A 12,267-nucleotide genomic window follows, 5' to 3' on the forward strand; every position below is an offset into this window, starting at 1 on the left:
GATTGTTATGTGATATTGGTCCCCTTGCTTCAGTTTTCTTCTGGTGGGATTCGTTGTTTCAATTTGGTTCTGTTGGGCTTTGTTGGTTCAGCTGGCATTGAGACTTGCATTAGGAAATGGCTTTTGGCAGGGGTTACCTCTTTGCTTAAGGTTTCTTTGCCTGGAATCCTTGGAAATCCCGCCCCCCCCATAGGAAACAATGGAGAGTGGCTGGGTGTGCCTTATTCAGAGGCCCATAGAATTGGACCCCTGGGCCCAATCTTCATGAAACTTGGGAGTGATCTTTAATGGACAGTCAGGACTAGGTTCATTGCAAATGTGGCGGAGTTTGATTGAAAAATGCCATCCATTCCCCCGGATGGGTTCTCCCTGTAAGGATCTGCCAAATGACTTTCCGAAAGACTCCACTGTGATTAGTAAACCTTTACTGAAAGTTGCTAGTATCATGATTTTACTGGATTCTTTGTCAGGAATGAGATACAAACAAGTATCAAGAACGTATATCATTCACAGGCTAGTATTCTCCCCCCACTTCCCTAGAGGCTGGCTAATTCTGCTGGAAAACATCTGCACAAGGGGATGACAGATAGGGTTTCAAGGTTATGTGGGCTTCTGTCCCAGAGGCTGGGAGCAAGCATAGTCTAGGAGAGATAAGTTCAGGAACAGATTCATATCCCGTGAGAGTGAAGAAACAGCTTACAGCACAACTAACTGTACAGATAATCATAACATCCAGGCCCAGCCTCCAGCTCTCAGGCCTGAGTATGACAGATGCTACTGGCATTTGAAATCCTGCTCCTCTAGAATTCAACGTCCCTGTGGTTTCTCTGGATATTTCTTGTGGAAGTTGCTTACCAATTTAGAAGCTTGGACATCAGTTGATTTGACCCACTCAGCTTGGCTTTTAGGAAAATACTTCAACTGGATGAGATAATACAGCACTCCTTGTTTAGTTTAGGGTCCAGAATCAGCTTGACTTCATGGTGGGGCTGTCCTTCCACCATAATAGGAGGCGGAACTGCTTGTTTGGGTGCCATTTATCTTGTCCTGGATCTTTTTTTAGAAGACTGAAATGAAATACTGGGTGCACCTGTTTCAGATCTCTAGGCAGTTCCAGCTGCACCGTTACATCGTTCATTAGACGAACCACCTTGAAAGGTCCTAGGTATTTCCATCTCAACTTTCTGCTTGGTTGGGCCCCTTTGAGGTTTTTTGTGGATACATACACACTATCTCCCGCTTTCAGATCCCAAGGGGGGAATCTCTTTTTGTCCGCCTGTTTTTTATAGTCCACTTTAGCTTGCTCCAGAGTTTGCTTTATAATGTCCCATTGATTTATAATATCAGTCCACCATCGCTTTAATTCACCTCCCTTCCCAGTTGGCTCAGGTTCCAACAGTGGCATGGGCTTCCCTTCGAATCCCTGGGTCATTTTAAAGGAGGATGCTCCAATAGAACTGTGTACACTGTTATTATAACAGTATTCTGCATAGGGAAGGAAGTCCCTATGCAGTCTTGTTGATAATTGATATAACATCTCAAAAATTGTTCTAATATCTGATTTCTGTGTTCAGATTGTCCATCGGCCTCAGGATGATGGGAGGAGCTAAGTTCCTGTTCAGTCCCAGTTACCTCCAGGAACTCCTGCCAGAAGCTGGCAATGAACTGACTCCCTCGATCTGAGATTATCTTGGTGGGGAAAGAATGTAAATGCGCAATATGTTGCATGAACAAGCTGGCTAGTTTCTTTGCTGTGGGGATTTTAGAGCAGGGAATGGAGTGAGCTTGCTTAGAAAACAGATCCACCACCACCAAAATCACTGTCTTCCATTTATTCAGGGGAAGATCTGTGATAAAATCCATGGAAATTGTACCCCAGAGTCTAGAAGGAGTCTCTAATGGCTGCAGTAATCCTGGAGGTTTTCCTCCCCGCCTTTTCTCTATCACACACACTTAACAAGTGGATACATATTGAGAAATGTCTTTTCTCAACCTCAGCCATGAAAACTGTCTTTGAGCTAGATGCAATGTTTTGACAAATCCACAATGGCCAGCTAGTTTGTCTTCATGACATTTAAAAAAATATTTTTTCCTGAAGAGTCTCAGGTATATTCAACCGCCCTTGGCAATACCAGCATCCACTCTCCTCCTTCACCAAAGGTTCCTGTAAAACTTGCTCCTCCTCCTTTTCAGTCTCTGCTCTCACTTACTCTAATCAAGAATCAGAAGGGGTTTGGAGAGGTCGTGTTACAACTAGGGGCGTGCACCCAAAAAAGATTTGAGTTTCCTGCTTCGGGTTTACCCAAAGCAGGAAAAAGATCCAGAAAAACCTGAAATCCGAAGCGGCATACCACTTTGGATTTGGATTTCTGAGTTGCTTCGGAATGCTCCGGAAAGATTCAGAGCATTCTGAAGTGACGGGAGGGCCACCCCACCCCACCCCTAAACTTCACCCCCCCCCCCCCGCACTTACCTGACAGGCGGAACGCTGGAGCCATTGCCACGCTGGCCAGCCGGCTGGTGGAAAAGACCTTTCCCGCCGCTGCGGCCTGCAAATAGTTCACCTGGCTGGCTTCATCAGGGGAAGTGTCTATCCACTCTCTCAGGAACTCTGCCACCTGCACTAGGAAGTACCCTACCTCCTCTGAGTCTCCTTCAAAGCAGGCTTCTAGTTTCTGCTGCCCCCACAGCTGTTTGGGCAGAAGCACCGGGTCTGGGCGAGTGGGATGTGCAGGCAGCCACAACAGCACCTGCCTGTCTGCCAAATTGACCAGCTGTCCAGGGAGTCCTTGTCTATCTGGAGGTGTTAGGGCTCCTTGTCCATCAGGAAGTACTGGGGCTCCTTGCCTCTCTGGAGGGTGGATAAGCAGTTGCTGGTCAGCAGGGTCACCCAGCTGCTCTGGCTGTAAGGCCATCTGCAGCACATCTTGAATATTTCTCATGAATGTGTGCATGTCACATCTCAGCTCCTCCATCTGGGCCCAGAGCTGTTGCACTTCATCCGCAGCAGGCACTCCTAATGCTCCCCTCTCCTCCAGGTCTTCATCATCTTCTTTCCCCACTGAGGGAAACATTTCCCATGGGATCAAACATCAGAACAGTTGGCTTCTCCGATGCTCCTCCAAGTCCATCTCCCTCCAGGCCGAGGCCACTTGAGGGGCTTTAAGTGGCTGAGCACCCCTGCTGGGCAGCACTTCCTGGCCTCCCAGCTGGCCTAGTGTGTTGACTGTTAGCAGCCCCCTATGTATCTCTTCTAGATCTACATACGCATGGATTTGGGCTTCCATAAACCTATACACATTGTTCCTTAACACTCCCATTTCGGCCCGAAGCCCTGGTATTCCATCAGCCATTCTGCTCCCCCCCCCCCCGGTTCTTCTCCAGCATCGGAAGACTCTTCCAAAGACTCCTCCTTGGAATCTATGGGGTCTGAAAGGCTTCCCTCTGGCAATGATGCCACTCTAGCTCCAACCAATACATCTGCATTGGACCCACACTCATCTGCGGGTCTGTAGGTCCGGGTTCATTCTCTGTCAGCCCTGTAGCCCCAGTATCCCCTCCTGGTACAACCATAGTTCAGGTCACAGGATTCAATGGGTGCTCAGGTTCAGGAATCAGAGGTTGAAAAGATTCCTGACAAACTGTAAGGATCTGCCAAGTGACTTTCTGAAAGACTCCACTGTGGTTAGTAAAGCTTTTTTTGAAAAGTTGCTAGTATCATGATCTTACTGGATTCTTTGTCAGGAATGAGGTACAGACAAAAAACGCTCTCCCCATATACTATTAGTACACAATACAGAAGTTATAAACTATTTAATAAAGTGCAAACAGTGAATAAATAACTTCTAATAAATATTTACAATAGAATCAATACACCATCATACAAATCTATACATATATACCCTATAATCAGCCAATAAATATTTCAATAAATATTGCCATCAATAAATAACAACCAGAGTACAATTCATTAACAATTCAATGGCCAACAGGCTCACAAACATCAAACGTACATTCCATAAGCAGAAGCCAAAAACTGTTCCACATCAAGAGAGTCTGTAATAAAGACAGACAAATGTTTTTGTTCTTTGCTGCAAACAACTCCTTCCACAATAGTCCAACATGGACATTGTATTCGCCAAAATCAGACCAGGTACTTCCGATGTAATTGCAGGTTTCCTACCAATTAGATGGTTGCCCCTGAAAAAGCTTTGACTGCGAAACGAATTTAGTTAGCGATTTGTCAGGCAAACTACAACTCCTCCAGGAGTAAGCGTGACCACCCCAAGGATTGCAGACATTCTGCCTATGGACTATGGGAACGGACTATCAGTTGTAATTCCAGAAAATCTCCAGGTCGCACCTGGAAGTTGGCAACCTGCTTGTATAAGGACTGGCAAAATATATATATATATTTGGTAGCTTGAGGGAAAGGGGGCTGTTTAGGCTTCCTGAGCAATGCTCTGTATTTGGTTCCGAGCAGGGCTTTTTTTCTGGGAAAAGAGGTCACATGGGTGGTGGCCCTGCCCCCTGATCTCCAGACAGAGGGGAGTTTAGATTGCCCTCCTCGCCGCTCAGCTGTGGGGAGGGCAATCTAAACTCCCCTCTGTCTGGAGATCAGGGGGCGGGGCTACCAGCCATGCGACCATTTTCAAGAGGTTCCGGAACTCTGTTCCACCGTGTTCCTGCTGAAAAAAAGCCCTGGTTCTGGGTAGATAGCTGAACTAGTGTGTGGCAGCAAAATAAAACAGGACAGATGGCTTGTTGAAGACAGATTAAATTTACTCTTTTGTAAGTTTTTTGTGAGCCAAAGCTCACTTCATCAGAAGTATGAAGTGTACATTCATTAGGCTAATGTTTTTATATTAAAGGCTGCAGTAGCTGATCTACTTTCAGTTTAGATCTTGCTGAACTGCACTTTCTGTTGTAGAGCTGAAGATAAAGAATTGAAATGCTTTGTCTCATTTTTCTTCTTTGTGCCTTTGCACATGGCAGGGAAGAATTAGTGGTCTCTGCAGCAGCCATATTCTTATATTAATGTGCAGTTATGAAAGTGCAGAGTAACTCACAGCAATGCAAATAAAATAGTTTTGCACGTTTGCCAAGGGTCATCCTGCTGTGTGACTAGTTACTTGCAGTAATTCATTATAATGTTCTGCCAAATCTGATGTGCATAGGATTGCAATAACATGCCGGATTTCATGGTGACCAGAATTGTATAATGCTGCCTAAACTATTGTATTTCTTTTCTTCTCAATTCATAGATGAACAAGTTTGTGCTCTGTGGCATCTAACAATAGGGATGTTGTCTGTATAAAATTAATGGTATATATTGCTGCAGTACTATGACTGCCTGGACAGTACACAATGTCCACCGGTCTGGATTTGACCCCAGCATGATAACACATGTTGGTATATGAATGGCAGGCTACATACATATGCTAAAATTTGCTAGAACATTCCCAATGTACAGATGATGGTACAGTGCAATGACCAATACAAACAGACCATGGTACAGTACAAAAACCGACCAGACGCGTTTCGCGACCAGGCACGTTATAATCAAACACACTCATACATACCGAAACCAATCATGAAATGCTCTCAGTATTTTATCCAAAGCTCTAGTATTGTGTGATGAAATACAATTGTGATAGCAGACCCAGGACTGCACTCACACAATGTAATTGTACTCTGAGGCTTGGTTTCCAATGTATAAGGGTGTGTTACATCAATCTGCAGTAGACATAGAATGAGTGTGTTTGATTATAAATAGTTTACAATTGACATCTGAGGAAGGCCTTGGGGCCGAAACGTGTCTGTTTGTATTGATCATTGCACTGTACCATCATCTGTACATTGGGAATGTTCTAGCAAGTTTTAGCATATGTATATAGCCTGCCATTCAGGCCTTATGTTTTAAACTTTTTTTTAAATCTATATTTGTGCACATCGATAATAAATACTTTCTAAATACATTTTATTTTAGGTTATAACTTGACCCCTCTATTTTGTTCCCTTGCTTGTTTGGGTTGAGTTTGTGGGGACCTTTCACCACACCCCCTTTTTCTTCTTTGTTGTTGTATATTTGGAGGCTGCATTGACGGAGTGCTCTTGGTATTGAATAAGGTACATGATGGTATCCTAGTCAGCATGCCCGTCATAAACACTTTCTGACCTATACAATTGGGCAGTTAGGCATTTTGTTTTCCAGACATGAGTGAGCAAACTATTTAGAAAATGTATATGCTGCCTCTCCAGCAAGCTGCTCAAGGTGGCCTGGAACTACAGAACTACTTTTCCAAAGGGGCACTACAGCTAAACATAGTGCATTCCATGATAATTTGAAAGGGATAGAATCTTCAACTCATGAAGCTTATGCTGGAAGATGTATTAGTCTTTAAAGTGCCATAGAACTTCTATTTAATCAGAACTACAATTCTAGTTTGTATAATTATAACGTTGTGGTTTTTATTTCTCCTTCCATTCTTGTGACATAGGTTAATAATCAAGACAGTGTTTACTTACAAAAGGAGATTTTGTCCAAATGAGAAGTGTCGAGTTTCAACAGTATCTGGTGAACAAGCCATACTGACTCTTGTGTATATAGGTTATAAATTATTCAATGTGATCTCTGAAGAATCCTTCCTATTCTTTGGTAGCAAGCTGCTTCTAAAGAATCTTAGTTTATCCATCACATTTAAACTCTGCTTTATGAAATTTAAGACAATAAAGATTGTTAGCTAGTTGGAGTTGTTAACCATAAAATGGAAATTTTTGCTTTACTGTTGAATAAGGGAAACTCCCCTCCCCATGATTTCAAACTTAAATGGAGTGGCAGCTTGATTTTGGTTGCATTGTTACGATCCCATGTTTATTCGGAACTTGGAAGCTAAAGTCATGCATTAGTATAGTACTGGTAGGTTTCATTCTCTGTAGTGGTAAGTTGTGTTTTCCCATAAATTCAATTGACTTCAATTTTGTCATTTCATTCTCACATCAGATTGTTTAAAGGCTGAAAGAACATCTTAAAAGCATCCCAAACACAGCAAATGTTACATACAAGTACCTATACTGAACAGAAAAAGTCAGTATATTGTGTTTTTCAAATAATTCTGCCTGCCCCCTTCAGCCATACTTACCTTTCAGCATCTGGAAATCTCAGCTCATGACTTATAAATTAATCTTAACAAACTATCAGTTTTATAGTTGAAAAAAATGGCTGTAAAACCACACCATATTGCTCAGGGTCAAGTAAATACTGTAACGTTTACGTTAATATTAAAAAGCTGCTTTATTTTTCCTCCCTCAGCAGATTCTGTGCTGAAATCTGATCAGTGCTTATGCTGGGAGGGGTGTGTGCATGAGGGAACAGCCAGGGAGGGAACAGCCAGTGAGAGAGCGAGAGAGGGACGCAGCAAGTGTTGAGCTTGCTGCCTTTTAGACAAAGCAGTCTGCTGCAGCTCTCAGAAAAGGATACTTGCTTGCATGGGAAGAGACCACAGTCGTTTTCCTGCTTATGGAGTGGAAAAGAATTTGTCTGGAGCAAAGAAAGAAGCTCAGACCAAGCAAACAGGAGTCAGCTGCTTGAATTCTGGGAATAGATGCTGTCCCTTTGCCCAGGCTTTGTCAGGAAAGGGAGGAGGAAACCTTTTGTGAGCACTGCATTCCTGGTGCTGCAGTGTGCATTAAGAAGGCTGGCCAGCTCTCTAGCACTCATTAACTGTGACTTGCTTTACAGGATCTCTTCTGCAGACCAGTGCAGCAGGCTGTCTAACCCACAGTTGTTCGGATAATAGCCAGCACTGCGTTGTGTAGGCTTTAAAGCAAGGAAGGGGTGGGAGCTGTTTTAAGAATGTGCAGAACTTCAGATAACCACAGGGCTGAAAGGCTGCGACCCTGGTGTCTTATTCATCAATATTTTGCAAATGCCCTTCAAAGACGGACGTGCTAGGAAGCTTGAGAAAATCTGCGTGACTTGCTTAGCAATTTCTGTGAGGACCGCAAGGACGTACGGTCTGAACTTTCCTTACTACATCAAATATCTCCAGTTCTGCACAAGGAAAGTAACAAGTTCTATCCAGACTCTCCTCTTAAATGTAGAGGAAAGAAGAATTATTCCATGTAGCTTCTACAGGGCCCTTGAAGAATTTGTTTTAAATTAACTGGTTGAAAAGAGGCATCAGGACCGATCTAACCCTACCTGCTGCGGAGGAAGGGGAGGGGGTGTGTTCATCATGTTTGGCCTTTTTCCAAAAGCAAGGAATTGAAATTCTTTGTTCTGAGTGCTGCTTGTTATCTGAGTGAAAAATTTGGAGGTAGTGTTTGCCCTTAGTTGAAGAAAAAGAAGAACTTTAAAATACAAATCGACAAACAACTGGCAGGAGCAGATGATTTGGCTGGAAAATGAATTGACTAATCTTTTTTCCTGACTGGATGCGCCAGTGTAGTTATTTGCTGTGGTATAGATGTTGACAGTGGTCTCCAGCTCAATTCAGTCAATACAGGCTGTCAGGATGTCATGCGTCTGGATAGGTGGTAAAATGACAGTGGCAGGACTTCTGAGCTCAGGCTTGTTATCACTCATGCCTCTACACCTTATAATAAAATAACAAAGAAAAAAGCCCTTATCATGGTTTGCCTGTTTCGGGACTGTTGGGGGAAAAAAAGTATACCTTTTTATTCTTCTACTGCAGTTTGTGTGTTTTTTAATTTGTCTTGCATGTCTTCCTTTGGACAGCTGTTAACTAATCTGGGTGCTGCTGCTGCTTTTCTGAACACCCATCATGTGTTTGTCTCTCTGAGCTGCATGAAGATGTATTTTCTCTCTAACTGCTTTTCACCTTCAATGCTAACTGCCTTCCTTACTGGCCTTTTGTGGAAGGTAATGCATCTGAAGTTGCATGGATGCAAGCATCTGCTGGGCTGTATGTATTTGTGAGCTGGCCCTCTTGTCTCATGCCTGTAGCTCTGGCTTGGAATGATGCCGTGGAAAGTTTGCAGCCCCCTCAGATGAAGCAAGCAGCTCACCAGGATTTTTTGTGAGGCTTGGGCTGCTTATGCCTGGCAAGGAACCCACACTCGTGCCAAGAAATCAATGCATGTGATACCTTGGCCCCAGGAATGGTTTTAAACAGCTTGGATCCAGAATTTAACTGGGATACCAATTAACACTCTAGTTTTGTGAACAGGACAGAAGTTTATTGCCCATGGTTTGTGTACTGAAGAGGAGCTGTTTGTCAGCTAATTGTTGTACTTTGGCCGTGATTTGGCTTCTTTATGGTAATGACTATGATGTGGCAGTGCCACTTCTCTTCCTCAGAGTGCCGCTGCTACCCGCCTTAATGGGTTTTCCTTTTTCAAGCGTCTGCCGATTCCTCTCTCATCAGGTTCACGGATGCTGGAGCAGAGCGTTGGGGAGTGGCTGGAGTCCATTGGCTTACAGCAGTATGAGAGTAAACTGCTTCTCAATGGCTTTGATGATGTTCGATTCCTGGTAAGTAATCCAGTTGGAATCCATCAAAAGGCTTTTTGGAGAGTTTGTAAATTTAATCTTTTGGAAAACGAACTCAGACTCAAAATGTATTACACCAAACAAACTGAACTCTTTGAGGGTAGATCTTCCAACTGTTTGGCTGTCTGTTCAAGCAGCTTATGCTGTACCATCCAACCCAATTAAGAAAGTAAAAGGTAAGTCTGAATTGTTCTGATCTGAATGAGATCAAACACACATGAATTCGTATTTTTAGTTCATTTTCCTTTGAATTCATTGAAGTCCCAAGCTAATGCAAAAAAAATGTCAAAAAAGCTGTTCTAGAGGGTAGAATTATAGGCATTTTGCTTCTTGAGCAGATTAGAATGACTTGGAGAGTTGCATTATTAGCATTGCATTAAAATGACAAAGAAACTCTTGTTATTTCTGTTCACAGTAAACACCTTGAGCATTTTCAGCTACCTAAAAATTAGTGATGACATCATTGGAATGACTATATTTTGGAAGTGTATAAGTTGGGAAAATACTTCAACTATGAATATTTGATATTTTAATTGCAATTATTCAGTTGATTTAAGATGGAACCTATCAACTATATTGCAGAAGAAAATGTCAGCACGTTATCTTCAATACCTTTCCCCACATTTTGTTCCAAATAGTACAACTGTATTCCATTGTTTAAGTGTTCCTTCACCAACACTGTTTAATGTCTAGGAACAGGATTATTCAGAATAAAATAGGCTCTGGCTATCCTGGCTAAAACACTGTACAGGAACCATCTCTTTGCTTCGGCTTTCATGTCACTTGGTCTCTTAAAACCCAGCATTGTTATGTGCAATCAGTACAGTTGAACACTGTCAGCAGTTAGCTAAATTATGCTCAGTTGTACATAGCACTAAGAAGAAATAGAGGAGGATTCTTACTGAGCTGAGATAGTTGCTTTGCAACTTTTTTGAAGTGGGTCTATAAAAACATCAGGTCTTCATCTTTTTAAAATGTTTATTTTACTTAACTTATATCCTGTCTTTTTCCCCAATGAAGACCCAAAGCAGCTTACATCATTCTCCTCTCTTCCATGTTTCCTCACAACAAACCCTGTGAGGTAGGTTAGGCTGAGAGTTTGTGACTGGGCCCAGGGTCAGTCATTGAGTTTACATGGCAGAATAGTAAATCAAACCCAGATCCTAGTCCGTCATTCTAGCTACTACACTACGCTGGCTCTCATCATCTTTGATAGGCAGATCATTGCTATCTGTTCCATTGCACAAGAAAAGGAAGACTGGCATTTTCAAATCTTTCACTGCCCCTATGCTTTTAGTTAAACTTTTTTTCCTACTGGCAAATGGAAAGACTTGGTTTGGATTGCCTCTTTAAGTGCTATATGCAGTTTCAAGTTAAGCATGTGTACAACTTTATTTTAGATATACTAAATCAGTGACATTGTTCTTCAACTGAGACAATCAAAGTTCTACTGTCAAAGCAACCTGGGCTTTCATCTTTTTATAGAAGAACACTGCTTTTAGTGTTGACCACTGAAGAGAACAACTCCATTCTTAACTGATCAATTTTTGAAGCTGCAGAATTTTCCAGTTGATTTTACTTGTTGTTTATGGGCAAACAGCTTAGTGTTTTTTTGCTGATATTTTAGGTATCACTTTAAATGAGAAACATTCTATTTATGGAGATGTTGGATTAGTTCTTTAGAAATTTTTATTGTCAACTTGCTTTGTTAAACCTTAAGATCAAGTTTGACTTTTGTGTACATTGAATAATTAACTAATATCAAAAATCATTTGCCATTTCTGCTGCTGATGGGAATGGGAGAATGTAGGAGACAACACAGGTCTTATTGCTGCTGTTAAGTCTTTGTATGCATTTAAAATTTGGTGAGATTGAACAAGGCTATCTTTACATCATTGTCCCTCTTTATCAAACAACACATCTCTTTATTGGGACTCATCTAATTGTGATAGCTATCTTCTATTAATTTTTAGGGGAAATTTATTTAAAATACATTTTGAAAACCAGAAGAATGAAATCCAGTAAATAAGCACATCTCTTTCCTGTATGTTTTTCCAGTGAGCAGTGCCAAATCCAGAAGAGTCTAAACTTCAAAAAATATTGTAAAAGTCCATCTTGGTATTTTAATTTCTTGATTTCCTCAGTGAAAAGTAGTTTCACCATATTTTTAGATAGCTTGTCTAAAAGAATGTTTTGTTTTATCCACATGTCAGTGAATTTTGGAGGACATAAATACAAATGAAACATTTTCATAAAAGGTCCAAAATAACACCCACTGTTAATGATGAATGTGCTACATCACATTCTGCTACAGATGAAAGTGATGCATTTTGTTAGAGCACTCCAAGTAGCTTGCCCTTACGTTTTCCTTTTTTGGATTTTTCTGAAGGAAACCATTGTGGACCTAAAATTTTATTCAAAGACTGATTCTCATGTTGTGTATGTACTTTAGAAAAAAATACTTTAGCGCTAAAATTGGCGCTAAAGGAAGCCAGCATTGTATAGTGGTTTAGGGTGTTGGTCTAGGATCTGGGAGGCCCAGGTTTGAACTCCCACTCTGCCGTGGAAGCTCAGTAGGTGACCTTGTGCTGGTTAAACCCTCTCAGCCTAACCTTCCTCACTGATTTGATGTGGGAAAAAATGAAGGAGAGGAGAATGGTGGTAGCCTCCTTGGGTCCCCACTGGGTAGCAAAAGATAAAGAAATAATTTCATTCCTGATAGATACATTGGAAACAATGTACTTATGTGGACT

General features: G+C 41.8%; 1 protein-coding gene across 3 annotated transcripts in view; it reads left to right on the forward strand.

Annotated features, from left to right (window-relative positions):
* ANKS1A (ankyrin repeat and sterile alpha motif domain containing 1A) overlaps positions 1 to 12,267 on the forward strand; it is a 196,130-nt gene that overhangs the window by 107,881 nt on the left and 75,982 nt on the right. For all 3 annotated transcript variants that reach the window (XM_054979581.1, XM_054979582.1, XM_054979583.1), the window contains one exon: positions 9,390 to 9,496. In XM_054979581.1, coding sequence (XP_054835556.1) covers positions 9,390 to 9,496 — 107 coding nt within the window. The remainder of the gene's footprint in view (positions 1 to 9,389; positions 9,497 to 12,267) is intronic.

Source organism: Eublepharis macularius, chromosome 5 (assembly GCF_028583425.1).
Source record: "Eublepharis macularius isolate TG4126 chromosome 5, MPM_Emac_v1.0, whole genome shotgun sequence".
In the NCBI taxonomy this organism is placed as follows: domain Eukaryota; kingdom Metazoa; phylum Chordata; class Lepidosauria; order Squamata; family Eublepharidae; genus Eublepharis; species Eublepharis macularius.